Source organism: Onychostruthus taczanowskii, unplaced genomic scaffold (assembly GCF_017590055.1).
Source record: "Onychostruthus taczanowskii isolate IOZ18803 unplaced genomic scaffold, ASM1759005v1 scaffold17, whole genome shotgun sequence".
Lineage (NCBI taxonomy): Eukaryota > Metazoa > Chordata > Aves > Passeriformes > Passeridae > Onychostruthus > Onychostruthus taczanowskii.
This window is the reverse complement of record NW_024498906.1, coordinates 12,361,149-12,386,143: the sequence shown is the minus strand read 5'-3', so window position 1 is coordinate 12,386,143 and position 24,995 is coordinate 12,361,149. Positions and strand designations below refer to the sequence as shown.

The following is a 24,995-nucleotide window of genomic DNA, read 5'->3' as shown; positions in this document are numbered from 1 at the left end:
TTTCCAGATCCTCAATCCCGATTTCCAGAGCTCAAATCCCGATTTCCAGAGCCCAAACCCCCATTTCCCGAGCCCAAACCCCCATTTCCAGAGCCCAAATCCCCATTTCCCGAGCCTAAACCCTGATTTCCAGAGCCCAAACCCCGACTGCCCGAGCCCAAATCCCCATTTCCAGAGCCCAAATCCTCATTTCCCAAGCCCAAATCCCCCTTTCCAGAGCCCAAATCCCGATTTTCCGGACCCTCCAGCCACCGGGGAACAACAGCAGCAAAGGGGCTCCAGCTCCTGCCAGCCAGCTGCTGCCTGCTCACACCAAACACGGCACTTTTGGGGCACCCAAATGGGATGTTTAGGGCACCCAAAGAAGTTTTAGGGCGCCCTAACAGTTTACTTTTATGGCACCCAAAAAAGGGTATTTTAGGGCACCCAAAGAAGTTACTTTTAGGGTACCTAAATGAGCTATTTTTAGGGTACCCAAAGAAGTTTAAGGCACTCAGATTACTTTTAGGGCACCCAAAGGGGTTATTTTAGGGCACCCAAAGAAGTTACTTTTAGGGTACCTAAATGAGCTATTTTTAGGGTACCCAAAGAAGTTTAAGGCACTCAGATTACTTTTAGGGCACCCAAAGGGGTTATTTTAGGGCACCCAAAGAAGTTACTTATAGGGGATCCAAATGGGGTGTATTAGGGCACCAAATAAGTGACTTTTAGGGTACCTAAATGAGTTATTTTTAGGGTACCCAAAGAAGTTTTAGGGCACCCTAACAGTTTATTTTTAGGGCGCCCGAATGGGGTGTTTTAGGGCACCCAAAGAAGTCATTTTAGGATACCTAAATTAGTTATTTTTAGGGTACCCAAATAAATTTCAGGGCACTCAAACAGTTTACTTTTAGGGCACCCAAATAGGCTGTTTTAGGGCACCCAAAGAGGTTATTTTTAGGGTGCCCGAAGAGGTTATTTTAGGGCACACAAAGAAGTTACTTATGGAGCATCCAAATAGGGTGTTTTAGGGTACCCAAAGAAGTTACTTTTAGGGAACCTAAATGAGTTCCTTTTAAGGCACTGAAAAAAGTTTAAGGGCACCCAAATAGTTTACTTTTAGGGCACCCAAAGAGGTTATTTTAGGACACCCTAACAGTTTACTTTTAGGGCACACAAATGGGGTGTTTTAGGGCACCCAAATAAGTTACTTTTAGGGTACCTAAATTAGTTACTTTTAGGGCACACAAAGAAGCTTTAGGGCACCCAAACAGCTTACTTTTAGGGCACCCAAACGGGGTACTTTAGGGCACCCAAAGAAGTTATTTTTAGGGCACCCAAAGAGGTTATTTTAGGACACCCTAACAGTTTACTTTTAGGGCACACAAATGGGGTGTTTTAGGGCACCCAAAGGAGTTACTTTTAGGGTACCCAAAGACACTTTAGGCCACCCAAACAGTTTAGTTTTAGGGCACCCAAAGAAGTTATTTTTAGGGCACCTGAAGAGGTTATTTTAGGACACCCAAACCGTGTACTTTTAGGGCACCCAAACAGGGTAATTTAGGGCACCCTAACAGTTGACTTTTAGGGCACCCAATTAGATTACGTTTAGTGCACACTAAGAAGTGGCTTTTAGGGCACCCTAAGAGATTTATTATTTTTATATCTGCACCAGCACATTATTTTAGGGTACCCAAGCAGGTTGGTTTTAGGGCACCCAAACAGTTACTTTTAGGCTGTGGAAAGCTGTGGCACCCAAGCTGTCCCAAAGTTCCAGGCTGCTGATGTTGGGAAATTCCAGGAAACTGAAGCTCCCAGACCCAATCCTTGTCTGTCTGACTGGATGGGAGCCACTGCATGGAAAGGATTCAACCTTAAAGGATCAAACTCCCTGAATCTGCCTGAAGTCACCTTTTTCTCCTCCTGTTTTTATGGATATATTAAGATCAAACTATCAAGGCTTCTCCAACAGCCAATTCCTTTTGCTGCATATTAAAACCAGGATTTTCTGGAAGATAAACATTGGAGAAAAGGAGGCTCAGGGGGGACCTTGTGGCTCTGACAGGAGGAGGACCAGGGAACAGGGACAGGAGCAGAGAGAACGGCCTCAGGCTGGGCCAGGGCAGGCTCAGCTGGGACAGCAGCAGGAATTTTCCCATGGAAAGGGTGCTCAGGCCTTGGCAGGGGCTGCCCAGGGAGCTTTGCAGTGCCCATCCCTGCAGGTGTCCCCTGGGGGTGGCACTCAGAGCTCTGGGCTGGGGACAAGGTGGCCATGGGGCACAGCTGGGATTCCTCCTGGAGATTTTTTCCAACGTAAATGATCCTGGAATTCTGATCCTGGTACGAACCTGCAAAGGCAGAAGTCACCTTCTGGGACCAAAGAGAGTTTGCCATTATAAAAGGCTGGTCTGTGTTACAAGCTCCACAAGGAGATGACAGAGAGAACAAGTGGTGGGATCCCACCAGAGGAATGAAACAAGCACCTAAAGATGGTTCCAACAATGTTCTCTGCAAGGTTCCTTTCCAGAACTGACATTTACAGGACAAAACTCTATCAAGTTTTTGGATAAAAAAGGCCAGAGAGTGGCAGTATTTTCATGGCAATACCTTGAATAAGAAGGATTCCTGTAGAATGTCATACAGAAAGAATGGAACACAAGCCCCCAGATGTTTGCAGATCACATCTGGAGAGAAAAGCACAAAGCCTTCAACCACAGAGGTCAAGGGTTTTTTTAATAAGAAAAAAAAAAAAAAATTAATTAAGATGAACAAGAGCTGTAAAAAGGCAACCCAAAAGAAAGAACAAGGAATTTATTCTGCAGAGAGACCAGGTCCAGAGCAGATGATCTGAGCCACCAGCAGGAAGGTCTCAGCTGGATCTGGCTGTGCAGATAAAATCAGAAGTGCATTGCAAAGACAAAAAGTCTTTGAGAGTCCCCACAGAGGCTCACACAGAACTTCCACTCCAAGCAGGAGCCTGGTGAGGAGAACTCTTGGTGGAACTTTGTGATGGGAGAAGCACAAGAACTCGAGGGAGGAAAGAGGCAGGGAAGGGAAATAGTCAGGAGACTTCAGAAAGTTGGCCACCATCAAAGCCAAGAACATTGATTCTATAGAGTTGTGGTGGTGGTGCAAAGACAGTTTGATTGCCATGGCCAAGGTGGCCAGCTGATTATTTCCTCACATGGATTATGTCCATACAACCTAAAATTCCTTGAGTTTGTTTCCACAGCGCCTTGAAAGGATTCAGGTGCAACTTTTCTTGACTGACCAGCCTCATGCAGAATTTTTGGGAGACCTTTAACCCAAAAAAGCTCACATAAAATGCCTTTGTAGATCCTCAAGCTACATATTATTATATAGGAGATTTCCTCTTCCTCCTGGTTGGCCCCTCAGGAAAGGAAACCCATCCCTGGCCAGCTCCATTCACTTTGCTCTAGTCACTGGAGATCTCCAAATCCTGGCACCCAACATCCTGGCCACAAGTGTCTTCCCACAGCACGAGAGCATCTCCTGATGGTTCTGGAGACTTTTCTGCCTAAAACATCTTGAGCAGCAAACACACTTCACCTCCATCCTCTTCAGTGAAACATTCCTCATCAGTCTGCACCAAATTTTCAATTTCTGACTTACAGGCTTTGTTGGAACCCATCTGCCCTTATGTTTCCACAACTGGGCCATGGAATTTTTAAAAACCAACAGAATTCCCACTTATCCAGAACCACAGCAGCTCTTGTGGCTCCTGCTGACTCCTCCTGTGACTCCTTTCAGCAGTCCTACCTACTCAAATAAAATCTATTTTGTGCAAACTTCTGTATTCCAAATACACAAAACTGTCCATTAGGATAAGTAATAAAGCAATTAGCTGCTAACAAACAGCCCAAAAAATTTAAAAACAGCTATTATTTTAAAAAGAGCTTTTCACAGTTCTCCACTTGGTCAATCTTGCTCTCCCCTTATTTAAAAAAAAACGTTACAAGTAGAATAATCATAATAAGTATGTTCCAGGATTTTAGAAACAACTTTAAAAACTTTTTTTGAAGTTATAGTATACATATACATATATATACACATATATAGATACACACACACACACACACACACACACATATATATACACATATATATTAAAATATATATACACACATTTTAAAAATACGCACACACACATATATATATATGTATATATATATAAAAAAATTTGTATTTTTTAAAATATACTGTTGTATCTTAACTCCATCCTTACAGAGTTGGGAGTTCATCAGTTTTAAAAAAAAAACAAAACATAGAAGAATAAATGCCCCAATCCTGTAATTTATGGTTGTGCAATACAGGGACAGAGAGGGACGTTTCACACGGGTTTAGAGTGACAGAACATGGGGGAAATGACCTTAAACTGAAGGAGGGCAGGGGCTAGATGGGATCTTGGGAATGAGGAATTGTTCCCTGGCAGGGTGGGCAGGGGCTGGGATGGAATTCCCAGCACAGCTGTGGCTGCCTCTGGATCCCTGGCAGTGCCCAAGGCCAGGTTGGACACTGGCGCTTGGAGCAGCCTGGCACAGCGGAAGGTGTCCCTGCCATGGCAAACTCCATCTCTAAAGGTCCCTTCCAACCCAACAGACTCCACAACTCCACACTCAAGAGCTGCCAGCTGCAGCAGGAGCCCTCTCCCATACCTGGTTTGTCAGGGGCAGTGGCTGCTCGAGCTGCTCAGCGTAGGATAAGGCCGAGACCTGCTGGTCGCTGATGTTCTGCTGCCGCCGGTCACTGTACTGCTGATGCGAATGGGACATCTGTCCAGCCATCTGAAGGCCAGCAGCATGGAATGAAAACGATGGTGCAAGCCGAACAGATGAAGGTTTGCATGCTGAAGTCTCTCCTCCTGCAAGGACAAGGCGAGGGTTAAGCAGGGGATGGGTTGAGAATCTTGCCCTGTGGATCCCGGAGCTCATCGGCACCCAGGGGCTGTCACACACGGGGGATTCCACAGGGAGTGATCCCAGAATCATCCTCAGGGAAAGGTTATCTGCAGGGCTGGGCAGGAAGGGTGGACAGGGCCTTCTCATAAGGACAAGGGGACATGGCCTTAAGCTGAGAGAGGGCAGGGTTGGATGGGATTTTGGGTGGGAATTGTTCCCTGTGAGGGTGGGCAGGCCCTGGCATAGGGTGCCCAGAGCAGCTGGGGCTGCCCCTGGATCTCTGGAAGTGTCAGAGCTGGAGCAACCAGGTAAGGTGGAAAGTGTCCCTGACCATCAGGACTCCATCTTTAAAGGTCCCTTCCAGCCCAAACCAAGCTGGGACTCTAATCCTGAGCATCCCTTTTCTCAAATCTCCATCTGGGTGTCATAACTCGGTCAGAATTTGACAGGGGTTATTCCAAACACACAAATTCCATGTATGGATTCCACAAAGGCCATAAAACCACAAAAGTTCTGCCTTTCAGGGTTGCTTCCAGCAGCTTTCTGGACTGACTGTACCAAAGGAAAAACCAGGGTCCAGCCTCAGCAGCTCATCTTTGTTTGGGGATAAGGTTTAGGGGTGATGATGGTGGGACTGGGATGATCCCAAAGGGCTCTTCCAACCCTGGTGATTCCCTGAATCCCTGATTCCCTGTCCTCTGTGTTTATGCCTCCCTACAACGCACAGCAAACAAAGAGCAGCTGCAATCTGAAAGCAAAATTATCACTAAAGATTAAATTTAGAAGGAAGGTGTTAAACAGCCAAGCACCTGACCAGCAAAGGGAAATCCCCACTTCCTTTACAGTCCAAACCTTGCAAGAAAACACAAGCACGAGAAAACAGTAGATGAGTACAGCCAAGATTTGGCTTTCTTAAAAATAACTCTATCAAAAGAAAACTAAAATATTAAAATTGATACTGCACATTGACTCAACACCTATCAGGGCAACAGAACTGCATGGATGAAATCAAACAACATTTCACATTGATTATATCAAAATATTAACCATTTTAAGTTAGCATTGCACAGGAAATTACTTTTAACTCTTCTACAAAATGTCCAATAAAAACTGAGAATCAGAGTTAATCTTCCATCTCTACAACTTGGTGGATTTAGTGAACATTTCCTTTTCAAGATTCACTGAACACTCCTGTAAGAATGGCTGAACATATGTAAGACATCATCCAGTATCTCTACTTTTTGCTCTTTTAATTTCTGAGGTTCTGCTTAACCTGAAAAAAAATCATAATCTCACTTAGCAACATCATGGTGACTGAAGTAAAAGTCAAAACAATATTTAAATCAGAGAGTCAAAAATACCACTAATTCTGAAGTGTAGAGCCAGTTACTTTCAAAGGTTTAAATCTTGTATTTTCTTACCTCAGGCTATAGGTCTCCAATAGAGAGATACCTGGCCAATTACATAACTTTATAAACAAAAACTTCATTTAAAAAAATTCTGCCCTTCCATGTGCTCCTAAAAAAGCAGAAAGCTCAAATATATAAACCCAAAAATACTGGCACCATGGGGTTCTCATTTACAGTTTGACTTCATAGGGTCTTCTGACACTCCAAAAATCACAACAAGTCTGAGGATAAACTGAATAATGCACTACAGACATTTAAAATAAAGTAAAAAAGAAATGTAGAAGAGTGTTAGAAGTGTAATTATCCCACAAAACAACAGTTGTAATGTAATACAAATGTTATATGTGATGTTTTGGTTCAGCTGGAAACTTTTCATGCTTGTAGACCTTCTCCTCCCAAATCCACCTGCACCCATATCCGTAATTTTAATTTTTTAGTTTAGAATTTTTTTGAGATTTGTTGTTTGTGAGTAACAAAGAGGTCCCTGTTGGCTTGGAGGACAGTCCCACACCAAATGTGACACCACAAAACCAAACTGTGTCCAACAAGAACCTTCTTAACCCAGAAACACAAATGGTTCCACAGCAAATCCCAGGAAAAAGGGACAAGATTAGAGCCTGACCAGTGTGATGAGGTGAAGGATGACAAGGAGATGGATGGGAATTGGCCAACTCATCCCCATGTTCCCATCCCAAATGGAAAAGGATTTGAGTCACCCCTGAAATGGGACCAACCTCACGAGCCACCTCAGCACCGCCCCGGGGCAGAGGTTTGGGAGTGAAAGCACAAGGATCAGCAGCCAAGGAATTCCACCCCCCTGAGGCTCCCAGCCCTGGCCACCAACACAAACAAGGGCCCTGATGGAATCCCTGCCCTTGCCACATCCCAGGCTCCACTCCTGAGCCCTGCAATCCTATCCCAGCACAGCTAATCCCAAGGGAACACTCCTAGAAACACCGGTGACACAGCAGGAGGAAAGGAGGGGAAAGAAGGACTGGTTAGAATAGAAATCTTGACCTCCTTTAGTTTTAGGTCGAGGAGTTGCTCCAGAAATAAGGACATTTGTGCACAGCCATTAATTGAGCCTCTGGTGGCTCTGAGATTGTTTTTTGGCTCATCTGGAGAGCTCCAGACACCCAAAAAAATCAGGGATCTGCTGACCATCAGGGCAGGACTAAAATCCATGTGGGCACTTGTTCCCACAATACATCCAGAACTTCCACAGGACAGAAAGATCTGTGAACAAGGTGCAGTCAACCATAAATTTTCCTTTTTAACCACTAGGAGTTCAAGTGATCACACCTTGTAAAGCACCTTGGGAATAAAACGAAGTAAAAAAACCCCAAAACATATGCCAAGATCTCTAATCATGAAGTACATTAAGGGAAAAGATTATGGATTTGGAGTGGGTAGAATTGTCTTACAAATAGGCCTTACCTAATGTTAGTTCAGAGGAGGCATAAAAATACCCACCTTGATGTGTATTTGCACTCAAAAGAGGCTCACAGAACTCTCTGAAAATAGACACACTTCAAAAATGGATTCCCTCATAAAGGAGAAGGTTTATTTCTTAAAGCATCATCTCAACACAGTGGAAGAAGTTCAAGAATATATTTATTTATTTGGTGAGGATGGAAAAACTTTTGTCATTTAAAATAACTGTGTTTTAATCACATGTTTTGTTTTGTTTTGTTTTGTTTTTAATAGATGTTTTGGGGCCTCCCCATCCCTGGAAGTGTCCAAGGCCAGGCTGGGACAGTGGAAGTTATCCCTGCCCATGGCAGGGGGTGGGACTGGATGATTTTAAGGTCCCTTTCAACCCAAACCATTCTGTGATTTTACAATTTTTCCAAGCAACAAAGAAATTATTAACTGCAGGTGTAACAAATATTTGAAATTGTGATTATTGAGGAGTCTATAAATGAACTACAATTGGTGTAATATTGGAAAAGTTTGTGTAAATTTCTGCATAGATTTTTAAGAACCCAATGCAGATTCAATTTCCTCTCATCCATTTGAGATGCTGTTATTCCCATTTTGACATCAGTCTACATAATTCATTTAGATGTTAAACCTCCTCCCAAAAAAAAAGTATTTTTGGTTGTAAAACACATCCATGCTGTTATTCCCATTTTGACATCAGTCTACATAATTCATTTAGATGTATTTTTGGTTGTAAAACACATCCCTGGCCTTCAATTTCAGCTACAGCAAGGCACAAACAGCCACTGAGTGATGGGGAAGAGCTGCAGGTGACTGAGTGATCCCAAGAGTGGACCAACAATCCAGAAAAAAATCAGTGGATTGTAGCCAAAGCCCAACTGGCACAGGACTGGGCAACATCCAAAGGTCTCTTCCAGCCTCAAGGTTTCCATATTTCTGTGGCACAAAAGTCAGCACAAAGTGAGATTTCTCTCTGGATCAGGAGTTGTTAGAGTAGCTCCTCTGTTTGGTGGGACTGTACCTGAAAATCCCAACAGTCATTCCAATGTTTCTTTGCATTCCTGTCACCAAGCTCATTAAAGACCTACTTTGCTTCTCAAAGTATCTTTGTGACTCTCTTTGTCCCTCTGTCACACTTCTACCTTAGTGTTCTATTGAGGAATATTCATAGTGTAATATAAAAAAGGACGCAAAGTCAGACAAAAACCATTAGAGCATTCAAAAAGTGACATTTCCTTAATATGTCTTCCTACTTCTCACCTCACAATTACAAATGAGCCCCCAAAAAGGACCATGGTGACAGTTTGGACCCTGTGAGTGATGCAAATCTGCCTTCAGGACTGACAAAAGCATCTCCCAAGTGCAGCAGCAGCAGATTTTGGCTCCATGACATGACAAAGAATTATCTTGCTGATAACAGAACCTTTGCAACAGCCTTAAAACACTTCCCTGTCTGCTGATGGTTGTGCAAGATGAAGCAGGTAAAAGAAGTGAAAGTCCCATCAGCATTTATTCCATACTTCTAAAAGTTTAAATGCAGGAATTCCCCAAGTTTGGAAGTGTCCAAGGCCAGGCTGGACAGGGCTTGGAGCAACCTGGGACAGTGGGAGGTGTCCCTGCCCGTGGCAGGGGGTGTGATTAAGATCATTAATGAAGTGTGAAACTTCCTCTGCACAATTCATCTGCCATTCTCTTTGCCTTGCTAGAACTTTTCTTCCTTTTCCTCAACATTTTCCCTCCTAAGAACATTGCTTTAACCCAAAATGTTTTGAGCCTCTCTCCCTGCCTCTCCCTCCTATCCCACCCTCCCTTTCCACCTTTGGGTTGCTCAGCCATGTGCACACATTGCCTCTATTCCCTCTCAGGGATATGCTGGCAGCTGAGTGAGAACCTGCCAGAAAACACCAGCAGAGAATGAAAGTGTGAAGTGTCTCGGTGGCCACAAAGGGTGTTCTGCTTCCCACACAGAGTTCAGGAGCTGGTGGGGCCACACCACAGAACAAGCACGGTTCTTACTGAGCAGGACAGGGCAAGATTTAATTTTTTTTTTATTTTCAACCCCTGCAAAACCACCACAGGTGAAGGCAAGCACTTCCTGTTGCTTTTTTCAGTGTTTAAAATAGTGTTGTGAAAGCAGCCCTGTGTCCACTCGAAGCAAATCCCATGTCAGCTGAGGAATTGTACAACCTCTTCCTTCACAGAAGATTGTTTTTTCTTTGCAAAGTTCATTGTTTTGCAGAGTTCTGGTCAACTTTATTTTTCAAAATCTCTGCTTAGAAAAGCTCTCAGCATCCATGAGCATTGTGACAGCTCAGTTACTGAAGAGTGTCTGGAAAAGGGAGCCAGATCCCTGCACTGCTCCAACACCCAACCACCTCTGAGGTGTATCAGCAATCCTGAAACAGCCAGGGAGCAATCAGCAACAAGCACTCGGATCTGAGAACTCTCTGTTCAAATAAACCCACGCTGAAGACGAGTTAGACCTACCAGAGTTCTGCCTGAGCATCACAAATGTCAGCCCTGGGGACTGCAGAGTTTAGAACAATCATCTTTCAGGCAATGAGCAAACTCCCACCTGAACTCTGCGTGACCTCCTGCAGCCCTGCTCTGCCCATTGTCCCCACACACGGGTTTGCAGTGACTGCCTGAGAACCTGGGGGGCCAGGGACCTCACTCTGCTTGCTCTGGAGTGGGAAAAGCTGAGAGAACCCAGGGAAAAGCTGAGAGAACTCAGGGAACAAAGGGAAATTACCTGTGGCAGCTCCCGGAGAACAATCCCGTTATAAATATCCCACAGAGTTCCTCCTCTGGAGGAACTTTATTATTGTGGGGGAATTATTAAGAATGGCTGCTTCAGAAGTTATCCTACAATAACTATTCAGCCAACTTCCCTGTACAGAAATGCCAAACACTGCTTTCCCTCCGAGCAGAATGGACCCCTAATCTTGGAAACAACCCTGCTCTCCAACCCCATTCATGGGCCAGCACCCCCAGGGGCTCCTCCTGCTATTCCCTACAGCCAGAGCTGTGGCTCAGGAGGTGATACCAAACTCCTGAGTGCCATCTTTTCCCAGGCTGGAGTAAAAGCAGGCCAAGAGCAGGTTCATGAACTGTTGTGTCACTGCTGAGCCTGTCTTGGCCAGTTCCTTCCCTGGATGAGCTGCAGCAGGAGGTGGACTTTGGGCAGGACTTGTGGTCTGTGGCTTTTGTGCAATCAGAGGACACCAGTTCCCTTTCCTGGAGAAAAAGTGGAGCTCAGACCTGTCACAGGGAAACGCTGTGGGAAATATCTACCAAAAAAAAAAAAGCCACTTCAAAAATCTGGTACCAGAAGGACTGAAGGCTGCTGCTCATTGTAATTCTCCCACTACAAGAGAAAGAAGTTTCTAAAACTCATTTAATCTACTGGCAACACAGTATATAAATCTGTGTTTCATTAACTTATAAATATGACTTTGAGTACACTCCGGAGAATCTTAGAACTGAGAAAATGTTGTGAAAGTGAAACCACTTTTTTTTTTAAGAAATGAAGCCCAAGATTGCCAAAATTCTCAGCTAAACCCTACAGGAAACACAACCACTCTGAACTTTCAAAGCCCAAATTAAGCTCTCTGAGACCTCTGCTTTTCCACTTCTGCCCTGGAGAAGCACCTGCTTGAAAGCACAGCTAAAAACCCACCTGGAATTCCACAAGGAAACAGGGGCAGGCCTACAAAGGACTGAATGGACTGAAAAGGCACTAAAATGAAGAGAACTGTGTCCAGAAATTAGGAAAGCCCAGAATCCTTCCCCAGCTTTAATTCTGTGCCTCCATGTCAATAAGTTATGATTCTGTTTAGCTCCATGAATGCCCTGTTTGTTTTAGGGGGCAGAATGGAAGCAGTGCTCGCTGAATAGGTGGCCATACAATAGATCTTTTTATTTTCATTGTGTTTAACATATCCCTTGCCACTCTTCAGACTGTGCTCCAAATAAAATTATTCCTGGCTGCTTATAGATTCTATAGAGTGGTCATTGTTTTTGCATCCTCGGAATTCACAAACAATCATTTCCTTCTGTAGAATTCTGGATTTTCTCCTGCTCTGCAGAAAAATGGACAGCCATGGGATAAACACAAAAGGGCTCCATAATTTAAGTTTTTGTACATTCAGGACTTTGCAAAGACAAGGGCAGGTAAATCTCTGTTTTACAGAGCTCCACAGAGGAGCAGCTTTACAGGTTAGGTAAAAAAAGCTCCTTTTTGACGCACTGCCCTCATGTGATCCTCCAAGAGAGGATATCCCAGGATTTAGAGAGGAAATGACTGCACACATACAAACAGAGCTATCAGAGAAGGTTTTCCCCTTTCCTAACGCACTTCAAGTTCTTCCCAAATTTTTCCTGTCCCACTGGAACTCTGTCCAGCTCCTCAGGAGCACGGGTCAAACTCAAGTACTTTGGCTGCTGATTCACCCCAGCATGTATTTATTTATTTAATGACAAATGAGTGAGTGAAACAATATTTCAGCAGTCGATACTTTATTACTGAATGTTTAATAACCTGTATTTCAAAAAGATACCTTTTATTTTAAAACTGACAAATAAAAATTATCCAAATCCTCATTTTCCAGAGGTCACCGATGCTGGTGAAAATGTGCCAAGGTTGAGGTTCTGAGGCTTTTTTTGTCTTCCCCTTCAAATTCATGTGCAATTTATGATCTTATGCAATTATTCTAAGGTTTATAAGTTTTATAATTTAATGAAAGCCTGCCATTAAAAAGAGGGAATATAAAGGAGAGGGGGAAATGGAGATTAACTCTTTTTATGATCATGGTGAAAGTTCAAAGACTCACAGAAACAATGTTGGAAAACACCTCCAGGATCATCAAATCTAACCTTTGACCGAACAAACATAATAACTCTTAAAGTAGGAATAAAGACTGAAGTGTGAATATTATTCCAAACACAGGTTTTCCAATAATTACTTAACTCCAACTACCTCTGCATCTTTAATTCTGCTTTAATTCACCTGCCCTTCAGTTCCAAGTGAAAACCACAAATACAAACAAAAAAATCTGTCAAATTCAATAAATAAGGAGAAAAATATTTTTAGAAACCACAGTAATCTCCTAACACAGCAGAAATTTAGGGACACAAAGTTTAAATTTACATTATTTTTATCCTTTAAACATGCTAGAAAAGAACCTCTAAACGTCCTCTTCAGTAGGCTTCAAGCAAACTCCAAGTACACCCAATTTTTATTAAATCTAAGTTTTTGGTTCTAGAAATCCCTAAGTGTTTCTATGAAAACGTTGGCTTTATCCAAGAAAAACTAAATTTCCCTCTGCTGAATCTGAATTTTTCTGAAGGGTTTAGAAAATGGTCAAAAAATTAAAATTCCACCAGTAAAAATCCAATTTAACCAAAAATCTGCTGGTGGCAGAAATTCCCACTATTGCTAGCAAATGCCAGGTGGTATCAAACCACAGATACATACTGATACTTATGTATAAAAGAAGGGGGAAAAAAGGAAAACATAGCATGGAATGTAGCTGGATTTACTCAGTTGAACAATTAATTATCCTTACGGTCAGGTTTAGAAGAGAAAATTTAGAAAATTGGAAGAAAATGCAGGAATTGGACACAGGAAGACGGAGGGAGGGAGTGGGAACAGGACTGAAGAAGGTAAAGTGATCCATGACTGAACAGGAGAAAAAGCTGCTGGGGAAGGCAGGGAAAGGAAAAAAAGGACAGATACAGATACAGATTTAAGCAGCAGAATATATTTTAAGCTCAGATTCCCCAATATTCTTAGACAGGAATGATATTTAGGACAGAAAAAAAAAAAAAAAAAAAAACAAACAACAAAACCAGGACTCAACTTAGAGCTGAGGAGGGGCTTGGTTTTTGGTGTGGAGTTTGTTTTTGGGGGTTTTTTTGTTGGGTGGAATGTGAATACACCATTGTTGAAAGGTGAGCGTGTGTGCTCCAGAAATAAATTATTCTAAAGAAAAATCAGAGAAAAAAAAAAAAACCCAACAAAACCAGGACTCAACTTAGAGCCGAGGAGGGGCTTGGTTTTTAGTGTGGAGTTTGTTTTTTGTGTTTTTTTGTTGGGTGGGATGTGAATACACCATTGTTGAAAGGTGAGCGTCTGTGCTCCAGAAATAAATTATTCTAAAGAAAAATCAGATTCAGATCCCGATCTCGGACAGCGAGAAGGGGCGAGGTGAGCGTATCAGCGTTCTGCTTTCTGCGGGAAGCTGGCTACTTTAAGGCATTTTATTTAAAAATTAAATTTAAAAACAGGGAAAAACCAGGGGGGAAACTGAGGGGAAACAGCAATTAGCCGAAGCGGCGGGCGGCCCAGGCCCGGCCGCGCTCGGGGCCCGGCGCAGCCCGGCGTGAGGGCGGCTCGCACCGCGCAGGCCCGCGCGTGAGGGGGAAGCCGATCCCGGCGCTCCCTTCAGCGCATCCCCGGCTGCCGCAGCGCGCCCCAGCAACAGCGCCTCATTAGCATAGCCCACCCCGGGCCGCGCCGCGCCATTGGCCCGCAGCGCCGCGGCGCGGACCAATGGCGGCGCGCTATGCAAATGCGGGCGCGCAGTTGCCAGGGCAGAGCTGGCGCGCGGCGGCCAATGGGCGCGGGCTCCATAAACAAGGAGCGCGATTGAGCTTTGTCACATTCGCCGGGCGCTGTTAACACTTTCCAGTTTAGGGCGAAATTAGCTCCATCTCCCGAGGATCAGGCTCATGTTCTACATTTCACCCCCACAGCAAGGGCAGGGCGGCGCAGCCATGATACACGGGATTTACGGATAAGCGCGCCCGCGTTAGGATTTCGCCTTGCCCGGCTCCGGGACGCCTTCTCCAGGGCTGGGATGTGAAAGATCCCCCAACGCTGCCGGGTGGAATTCTTGCCGGGGCTTTAAAAAGCTCTGAAGTTCCCTGTTGCTGCCTTCCTTAGGCAGGTCACCTCCTAAAATTACTGTGTCAGGCTACTCCTGTCCTTCCCTTCTTCCTTCCCTTTTTCCCAAAGATCTGAATTTATGTTTCATTGGTTTGGGTTTAACCATAAAGACACAACATCCTTTATTATTATTATTATAATAATAATTATAATTCCCCCCCCCGACAGATTTTAAGCAAATTAAATTTCAGCTCGTTCCACCACCGCTAACGACTGAACATGAGCGAAGCTGAAGCATCCTACGAGAAATAAGCAATTTTTTTTCTTTTAAAGAAAAAAAATTAATTATCTGACAGCATATTGGTGTCTCTGTGCCTGTGACGGCGTGAATCCATCACTGACCAGCCCGGCTCGCAGAGCTGCTGGGGAGATCCCCTTCCCACGCGCAGGGGGGATGCGGATGTGGAAAACCGGCGGCTGGAAATGCAAAGAGTGACAGACAGACAGACTTACTCTGGAAGCCCCCGGCTGTCCCTGCAGCAGCAGCAGCAGCAGCACTGTCCCCTGGCTCTCTCTACGCCGTGGCGGCCGCAGCGATGCCGGGCATGTTTTACTGCACTTTGCCGAGCCCGGCAGCGATGTGCCAGCGCCGCTGCGAGTCACTCACCTGCCGAGGGGGTGGGGGGTGCTTCCTGTTCTCCGGGGCTCCGCCAAGGTGCCACCGGACAGGGGACAGGGCACGGAGCCGCCGGGGTGGCCTCGCCGCCCCGGCACAGCGGGGACAGCACCTGAGCCCGGCTCGGGGAAGGGGGGCACGGGCAGAGCCATCCCGGCTGTGAGTGAGGGGTCCCCAGCACCGCCGAACTTTACAGAGCTGCAGCGGGGAACCTGATTTTACCAAGAGTCCAAAATGTCAGTTCCAACAGAACTCTGAAGTTTTACCGGCTCCCTCATTCAACAACTTCATTTTGGACATTTTAGCACTAGTCAAACTACTGAAACATCTCCTTCCATGCCCTAAAACATCAGGAACTCTCTCAGTGAAGCTCCCGAAATCTCTCCCTCATTCAATAACTTCATTTTGGATATTTTAGCAAGAGTGAAACTACTGAAATATCTCCTTCCATGCCCTAAACCACCAGCAACTCCCTCAGTGAAGCTCCTGAAATCTCTCCCTATATGCCCCAAAACACCAACAACTCTCTCAGTGAAGCTCCTCAAATCTCTCCCTCATTCAATAACTTCATTTTGGACATTTTAGCACTAGTCAAACTACTGAAACATCTCCTTCCATGCCCTAAAACACCAGCAACTCTCTCAGTGAAGCTCCTGAAATCTCTCCCTCATTCAACAACTTCATTGTGGACATTTTAGCAAGAGTGAAACCACTGAAACATCTCCTTCCAAGCCCTGGAACACGAGCAACTCCCTCAGTGAAGCTCCTGAAATCTCTCCCTGATTCAACAGCTTCATTTTGGGCATTTTAGCAGTAGTGGAACTACTGAAATATCTCCTTCCACGCCCTAAACCACCAGCGACTCCCTCAGTGTGTGTGCACTACACACCCCAAAAATCAGTGTTGCCCATTCTTTATCTCCTGGCAGCTTTTGGAACCCGTTTATTGCATTTAATTTGTGCTCATCTCGCAGCAGCAGCAGCAGCGTTACCTGACCAGGGGCTTACAAGATTTTCCGAGCAATCCGGGCTGGGCCCGGACTGGGCAGCGCTAATCCCTGTGCTGGCCTTGCAGGGAAAGACTTTTATCAGCACTTCAGCCGGAGTTCCTCGTGTTGGTGCAGCGCCTCCTCCTTCCCCCACCTCCCAAGAACATTACTCACAATTTGCAGTTTGCAACGCAAAACTAATTAGAGATGGAATAAATTACCTGCTGCATGGCAGCACGTCAAACCGCACGAGAGAGGTGAAAAACACCCAATATTTTATCCCAAATCAATACCTGGCATTTCCAGCTGAACATAAAGTTAGCATAAATATCGGCATCATTTTTAAAGCTCTCCTTTTGTACAAACAGATATCTATTTTTTAAAAAAATTAAAAAGAAATCCTTTCCTAGGCATCAAACCCATCAAGGGAAATTACTTGAATTATTCTATTTCCCATTTGTAGTTACTGAGGCACAAGATATATTTAAACAGTTGGTAGAGAAAAAATGGGAAGCATCTCCCATATCAATGTACAGCCAGCATGCCAAACCATGAATGTAAGCGCTAAACAAGGGATGAATACATCATGTGCAAGAGTCTCACATGATATAAATTATTCAATACCTGACCAAAGAGAACAGCTTTCAGGAGAGAGGGGGAGGATCTCAAAGTACTTTTGTAGTTTGAATACAGGCAGGGTGAGGAATTGATGCAGAATCTTTTTAACTTGGTTAAATAATCCCATGTGTTTTCCAACTATTTCACTGGGTGACATCCACCCAGCTCTGGTGTCTGCCATAAATAAAGGTGGATTTCATCTAACACAGCAATGACAATTTTAAAATAAAACCAACTGTAAAAATAAAATAACTTGGCACGTGGGCAAGTGGGTATTTTGAGAATTTGTACTGTCCCCTCCTTCCACTTGCAGGATTTGCACAGCTCTGTTGATATTAAAAGTCTTTTTTCCTTTACTAATCCCAAACTGGCTGTAGAGTTTGGGAGTTTTGGGATTGGATTTGAGATTGCTGTTAACCTATCACACACCTTGAAGGACCAACACACACACAGAGGCTTTTTAAGTGAAAAAGTGAACTACAAAAAAATATCCACCATTATAAATTCCATCTCGATTGTGGGGAAGCTGCTGGTGTGATGATTCCAGGGAATTCCCTCACTGGCTGATTTCATGGATGATTTTGAAGTAATTCATGTCACTCCAAGAGAAATTGATAGCACTTAAAGTTTAGCTACAGAGCAGTTCTGTTGCATTTGAAGACATTGCACTGCTTTGATACTTTGTATTAGTAACACAAATTCTGACAGAGTTCTTAAAAACCAGAATATTTTGTATTAATAACACAAATTCTGATGGAGCACCTAAAAACCAGAATATTTTCTATTAACAAAACAAATTCTGATGGAATTCCTAAAAACCAGAATACTTTACAACTCTTAGGCACGCTGTCCTTAAGAACCCATCTCACAGTTCATAAAATAACATTCCAGGTTTTTTCCTCACTCCAATGTTGCCTAGAAGCACCAGAACTATTCAATAAAATCCTCACAGGTTGTGAACTGCACCTAAACCATTTTTCTGCTGCTTTGTCAATGATTTGATAACTGATATTCTGACACCTGCATTTTACAGCAGGAATCTGAAGCCAGTCCTGACAAACTCCACTCAGAATTACCAAGTTACTAAACAATAAATCATTCCCCAGTAAAAAGTTTCAATATTTCCACATCCAGCTTAGTGCTCATCACAGAAAATAAAAAAAAAATATTAAAAAAATCAGGAATCAGTCAAGGGGGGTGACAAGTCCAGTCAAACCTCACTACTCCAAAGCACTCATTTGAAAGCCCAACTTCCTGCCTTTGTAGTAATTCCTCTATTTAGTACACAAACTTTTAAGTTTAAGCAATTACTTCTTTTGATTTGTCTCACCTTGAAGTAGCAGCTTTTGAGGATAAAAAACCTTAAGTGTGGTTGGATCTGTGCTTCCAGCTGGAAACCACCAAAACCTGGGGATGCCAAACTTCACTAATCCAAACAATATCACCCCAAAGTGGGGCTCACTGTAAACTGCACTGATTTCTCTCAAGTAACACAAATTTCAAGCCAGAAAAATGTAAAACATAACAACAAAAACCATCCACAAAACAGAAAAAAAATCATTACTCCTTCAGTATAATAATGTGATTTAAGAGAATTATTTTATAAATATAACTTGCATTTTTCCTTCTAAGGCTTTATTGTTTCTAGCATAAACTAAGGAGTAGTTTATGCTATAAAAACTATGAAAATTGGGGTTTTGTTCACATTAATAATAACAATGAGAGCAACACTACCCAAGTATCAGAGTTGTGCAAATTTTAAAAAATAAATGTTGTCAGCATCTGAGAGCATCCTAGAATGGTTTGGGTTGGAAGGGATCTCAAAAATCATCCAGTGCCACCCCTGCCATGGGCAGGGACACCTTCCACTGTGCCAGGCTGCTCCAGCCCCAGTGTCCAACCTGGCCTTGGGCACTGCCAGGGATCCAGGGGCAGCCACAGCTCCTCTGGGAATTCCATCCCTGCCCACCCTGCCAGGGAACAATTCCTAATTCACAAGACCCCATCTAACCCTGCTTTCCCTCAGCTGATCTGCTCCATAAATCTGATTCCCAGTTACAAAAGCCTCCATTTGCCATGACTGGGCTCCTCCTTCCCAAGAAGTGCCACCTGTCCCCTGCAGGGACATCGTGGAAGATGCACCAAAGACACCCAGCTCTGGCTGGAACATCTGAGCCTCTCCTTCCATCAGCCTCTGGTTTTTCTGGAATGTCAATTCCCAGAACAAGCTCCTGAGAGCTGCCTGTCACCTGCAGCATCCATGTGGGCCACCAAAACAAGCAGGTGACTTCCAAGGGGTGCAGGGAGGGAAGGAATCATTCCAGCATTTCCTGAAGGATCTATAATCTACACCAAGGAAAAGCTGACCCAATAATTTCCCATGGTTTGGTGTTGGGTTGGTCTTCCTCATCTCCAGAGAGGTGCGGAGGAACCGTTCCACCTGAGGAAAGAGAGTTGGATATTCCCAAGGAAAGGTGATGATGGAAAATTCTTTACAGGATCTAAACACCAAACACAGAAGGAAATCCTCAAGGTTCAGCCAACAACTGTGTTCTGGGAAAAGATCATCCCAAGTCCAGTTCATAGCAGAAATGTTAATGAAGTTCCAGCCCCTAAAAGGCTTTTACTTCAAACAAAACTGTGCCCTGGTCTGGTCAGGGAATGTTCCCAGTTCCTGAGGATGCTGTGAAAAACACATTTACAGGCACCAGACACGACTGTCCTGCAATGCAAAGGAACCACGACCTCCTACAAAGTCATGTCACAAGGCTGAAGTCACTGCAAGTCAAGAAAAGTGAAATAATAACACACAAACTCTTTATTTAAAAGTTGATGTATCAGTGAGCTTCAAAGCTTCAGCACTGAGGTTTTCAAAGTGTTCTCAGGGAACAGAACACCCAGCTCCATGAATGGCACAGGCAGGACTCCGCAAACACAAACATGAGGATGAGTCTGGGAACAGCCTGACTCTTCCCTGGCAGGCAGATGCTGAAACAAGAGGGAAGAAGTTGGAAGTACCCTCCTGCCATGAGTGAAAACTCATTGGAGTGAGGGCTGTGCCAGGCTGAGATGATTGAGAAGGGGTGCAAAGGAATGCCACCCCAAAGAAATATCACCCCAAAGAAATGCCACCCCAAAGAAATGTCACCCCAGAAGGACATCACCGAGGGCAGTTATCAAACAGACATCAAGATAATGGGGCTTGAGGCTGCCCAGAGCAGCTGTGGCTGCCCCTGGATCCCTGGCACTGCCCAAGGCCAGGTTGGACACTGGGGCTTGGAGCAGCCTGGCACAGTGGAAGGTGTCCCTGCCATGGCAGGGGGGGCACTGGATGGGCTTTAAGGTCCCTCCCAACCCAAACCATCTTATGATTCCATGAATTTGGAGGAGAAAGTTCAAAACAAGCCCAGGATCTGCCACCTCTGTTTGTCAAAGACAGTAAGAGCCACGTAACTCATTATTCTCATCACTGCTATGGAGCCCAACTTTTCACCAAGTCCATCAAAGAGTTAAAAGCCTTACCAGGAAGAAAGAGCAATATTGTTTCTCGTGCTCTGAAGCCACTGCAGAAAGCAGGGCCTTGGTGCAGGAGGAGCAGGAAAAGCCCAAGGCACCTGCTCCTGTTCTGCAGCACCAGTTGTTCTGCCAAGCAGTGGCGACACTCGAGGCTGGGCTCTGCCAAAGCATCTGGGCTGAAAGCACCACGGTGTTGTTCTCCGGCCCTGCTGGCCAAGTGAGCACAGAACTGCTTCCAAATGTCACTCAAGCTCACACAGCACCTCAAGACTTGTTTGGGAATTTGTGGGATTGCTGTGATTTCTTAGCAGCTCCAGAGAGCCCAACCATTTCCAAGCAGAAGGTGCCAGAGAGGACTTCCGTTCTTTTTCTGCCCCACAAAAGGGGAGACTTCCCAACATCTCTGCAACAAGAGGGAGTGGACAGAGGTGGAAAATTGACTTTGCCGTCATTTATGAGAGGAAAGCATGGCAGACCCTTCAGGGGTCATGGCATTGCCACCTTTAGCCAACACTCCACTGTTTCAAAATATCATCAAGGATGAAATGATTTTGCCAGGAGAGGTTTTGATTGGATAGCAGGAAAACCTTTCCAGGCAAGAGTGGTCAGGCCTTGGGATGAGCTGCTCAGGGAGGTGGTGGAGTCTCTAGGAGTCTTCAGGAGGAGTCTGGATGTGGCCCCTCGGGACAGGGTTGGGGTGATGCTGGTGCTGCTGGGTGATGGTGGGACTGGAAAATCCTGAACACCAATGTTTAACAACCCTCTCAGTGAAGAAATTCCTCCTGGTGTCCAACCCAAGCCTCCTCTGGCACAGCTTGAGGCTTTTTCCTCTTGTCCTGTCTCTGTTCCCTGTGAGCAGAGCCTCCTGTCCCCTGGGGAGTTCAGACACCAGGGTAATTTTTTGTTCCCAGCTCACAGGATTTCACTCCTGAGGGCCAGAAGCACATCAGGCACAGAGTCACACCTGGAATTTCCTGGGCTTGTCCCTTCCCTTATAACTGTGCTGAGGACCCCAAAAAGGGCTGGAGAAAAGACCCCCTGGCTCTCCAAAGCTGAGCACAGCAATGCTTCTCCATGGATCATCTTGTCCAGATGCTTCCAAAAATGCCTGAGGCATTTCTTGTTCTCCAAAACTAATCAGTTCCTGTCTTTGAATGAGGAAAGCCGGGCCTCTGTCAGAGGTGCCATTAATCCAAAGGTGCAGTACCTGTCTAATTACCTGTCTTTGATGAAATTCCCACGATTCATTAGGAGCTGATGTTGAAAGGAGCCCACATTGCTTTGTTTAAGGAGCTGCTACCCAGACTTGCTCAGAAGACACCGATTCACTTTTCTCTAAATTGATCAAAAGGCCTACCCAGGAGGGAGATTAACCATCTTCCTAAAGGGTTAGGGGAGCTTCTTGGGAAGACAGAGCTACTGCTAATCTGTTATCGAGGAAAATGTGATTTTTGATGGCAAAAAATACTGCTAATAAACTGGGATCCATGGGAGAAAGTGTGACACAAAGTCAAACAACAAAATACTGTAACAAATCCGTAAATACTGAGCACCTGTACCTATGCAAAGGGTATTTGTAGGGAAGGAACTGGTCCCTGTGAGGATGGGGCACAGGTTGACCAGAGAAGCTGTGGATGTCCCATCCCTGGAAGTGTCCAAGGCCAGGTTGGACAGGGCTTGGAGCAAGCTGGGATCATGGAAGGTGTCCCTGCTCATGGCAGGGGGTGGGAATGGGATGAGTTTTAAGGTCCCTTCCAACCCCAACCATTCCAGGATTCTATGAAAGCAAGAATTCCCTTCTGCTCTACCAACCCCTTCCTAGAAAAAAAAAATGAAGCAGATTTTTCATTCATGTTGTACAGGCTACAATTCATGGAATTCCAGGACACAAACGATTCCTCAGGTGTCTGAACATCCACTAAGTATTTACCCAAATACCTGTAGCCAGAGTGAAAGACTCCAAGTGAAAAGACGTCACTACGGATCTGGAAGTGTTTTGAACCCAAATCCCTGCTCCAGACGAAGTTAGCTCCCAAATTCTATTTAAGGAAACTGCCTTCTATTGAAGAAGTGGAGTATTCAGCTGGCTCCGTTTTGGTGGCACTTTTTCTGAGCAGAGAAGTGTCAGAATTTTTGCATTTGGATGGCAGCCTATAGAGCCTGGATTTCTCCCAAGAAAAAATGAAGTTGTGCTTCTTGCCTTCCCCTGGAGCTCCACATGCCTCCAGACAGAAAAGAAAACACCAAACAAAGAAAAAACACAACAACTACTTTTTGCCTTTCTCAGGATCCAAACAGTCATTGCCTGGAGCCTTTTTCTACCAGAATCTTTGTTGGAAAACAAAGCTGAACACAGAATTTAAGCTGAAGGTGCAGAATCCTAACTTGAAAACTGACCCGTTGATTTGGGTGTGAAACAGGCTCTTTTTTCAGAGGAAAATCTCTTTTCTTCACAAGAGAAGTCATGAAGACTACTGAAGTCCATTAAGTCAGCTCAAGCCAGAGGACAAGAACAACTTCACAGATAAAATTTCTCAGAAGATGGAAGAAAAGCTGAACTTTCGAAGGAAAGCAACACAAAATTCTCCCAGGCTTTGTAAGGGAGAAAGAAGCAAAGGAATATTCCTGCAGCTGCAGGTCAGGAAAAAAGAAGTTATATTTCTATATATATTTATATATTATGTATATATAACAAAAGATAGAACAACCCTGAGGTTTTTTGCTTTGACAAGAGGAGGGAAAAAGCAATTTTCTCCTGAGACATCCTAAGTCCAAAGAGAAAGGAAAAAGGATTTAAGGACAACAGTGGAATTAATAGCTGAGGAAGCAGGGAAGCAGCAGGTGAGTACCCCTGGATCCAGCACATCCCAGGAATCCTTCCCAGCAGGCAGCCAGGAGAGGGAAGCAGCAGAGATGTGAGCTGTTCCATGGGATGGGCTCCAGAAGCTGGGAATGATCTGGGTACCAACAGGGAAACAGCTCTTTTAGTCTGGGAATTGTGCTCTGAAATCTCTGACCACATCTGCTCCTGCAGCTCTCTGCTGGCACAGTTCACACATCGAGTCTCTTCCTTGAGACAGCCTCCTTCCAACCAGGGAAAAATGGCAAAGCAGGAGAGGCTCAGCTGGGAACTGAATTTTGTAAAATCCTGGGATGTGAAGAAAGGAAAACTTCCCAACAGCATGGGCCAATAACTGCTCTGCTCACCTCCAGATTTTGGGCTGTGACCCTTTTTCTTTGCAGGATTTAAAAGAGGGTCATGCTCTTATCAAACACCTGCTCAAGGACATTGAAGGTGAGGAATAATCAGTTGATTCTGAGGCTCACCAGTGACAAAACACAAAATTATCACAACTGGTCTAAATTAAAGCACACAAGACTAACTTGTATTTTTTTTCCCCAATTATTTATTTATTATAATTATCTTAATGCTGGGATCAAAGTTTTCCTTCAACATCCCAGCTTGCCCAGAGCAGCTGGGGCTGCCCCTGGATCCCTGGCAGTGCCCAAGGCCAGGTTGGACACTGGGGCTTGGAGCAGCCTGGCACAGTGGAAGGTGTCCCTGCCGTGGCAGGAATGGGGTTGGAATGAAATTATCTTTAAGCTCCTTCCAACCCAACCCATTCTGGGATTCCATGACCTCAACATGGCAATTTTGAAAAATTGAATTTTGGAGAAAACTCCAGAGATGTGAACATTTAAGCCTAGAAATAAACACTGCCTTATTTACATCCCTTTCTAAACACCAGAAATACCCTAAAACTCCACACTGTGGATCCATCACTGCACTCGGGGAAGTCTCCAGGAATTACTCAGTATTGTGAAATGATTACTGTAAAATTACTTTACAGCTGGAAGTTTTAGAAAAGTTTAATTTACGAAACAAGAATAAATCAATTACCAGAATGCTGCTTTTTAATACAATCTTTAAGGGCCTAACACAGAGCCTACCATGAACATCTGGAACTCACCTAAAGTGAAGCTGTAAATGGAATTACGATGGACATCTGCTGCCTTTCAGATCTTCTGCTAAACTTCAATAAGTGAAATATTTCAAAGGGCCTAATTCCTACTTTTATTCCAAACTAGCACAAAGCCTCTGCATTACTGGAAAGCAGAAAACCTGGTAAATCTATTTGGTGAGGTGTTTTAATTTATTTTATATTTTATAAGCTAATATAATATATGTAAGCCATTACTCCATACCTACATGAAGATAAAATCAGTTTTATATTCAACTCAACTTGTGGATCTACTGAGAGGCATTAACAACAAGTCAGAACTCACATTAATAAGGCAGGTGAAATCACAGATACTTTTACCAATATGTAAAACCTTGGAGAAGCAGTTCATTCCTTTTAGGCATCTTCAGGACCTTGGAGGAGCATGAAGATTTAACCCCGATTACAGCTGAGATAAAAAACCATGTCTGGATCTCCATGTGTTGCCAGAAACAGTTTATTTTTCTAGAGTGGCAAGGCAGTCCTGAGGAACTGTGAACTTCAATCACAGTATTAAATATTTTCTCTATTTAAAGGCCTCATTGCCTACAAAACCA

The 24,995-nt window shown here is 44.3% G+C and overlaps 1 protein-coding gene across 2 annotated transcripts in view; it reads right to left on the bottom strand.

The window, feature by feature from the left end:
• The window catches only part of DYRK1A (dual specificity tyrosine phosphorylation regulated kinase 1A), a 72,430-nt gene that overhangs the window by 16,695 nt on the left and 30,740 nt on the right, over positions 1-24,995 (bottom strand). For both annotated transcript variants that reach the window (XM_041399820.1, XM_041399819.1), the window contains one exon: positions 4,656-4,861. In XM_041399820.1, the coding sequence (XP_041255754.1) occupies positions 4,656-4,861 (206 nt within the window). The remainder of the gene's footprint in view (positions 1-4,655; positions 4,862-24,995) is intronic.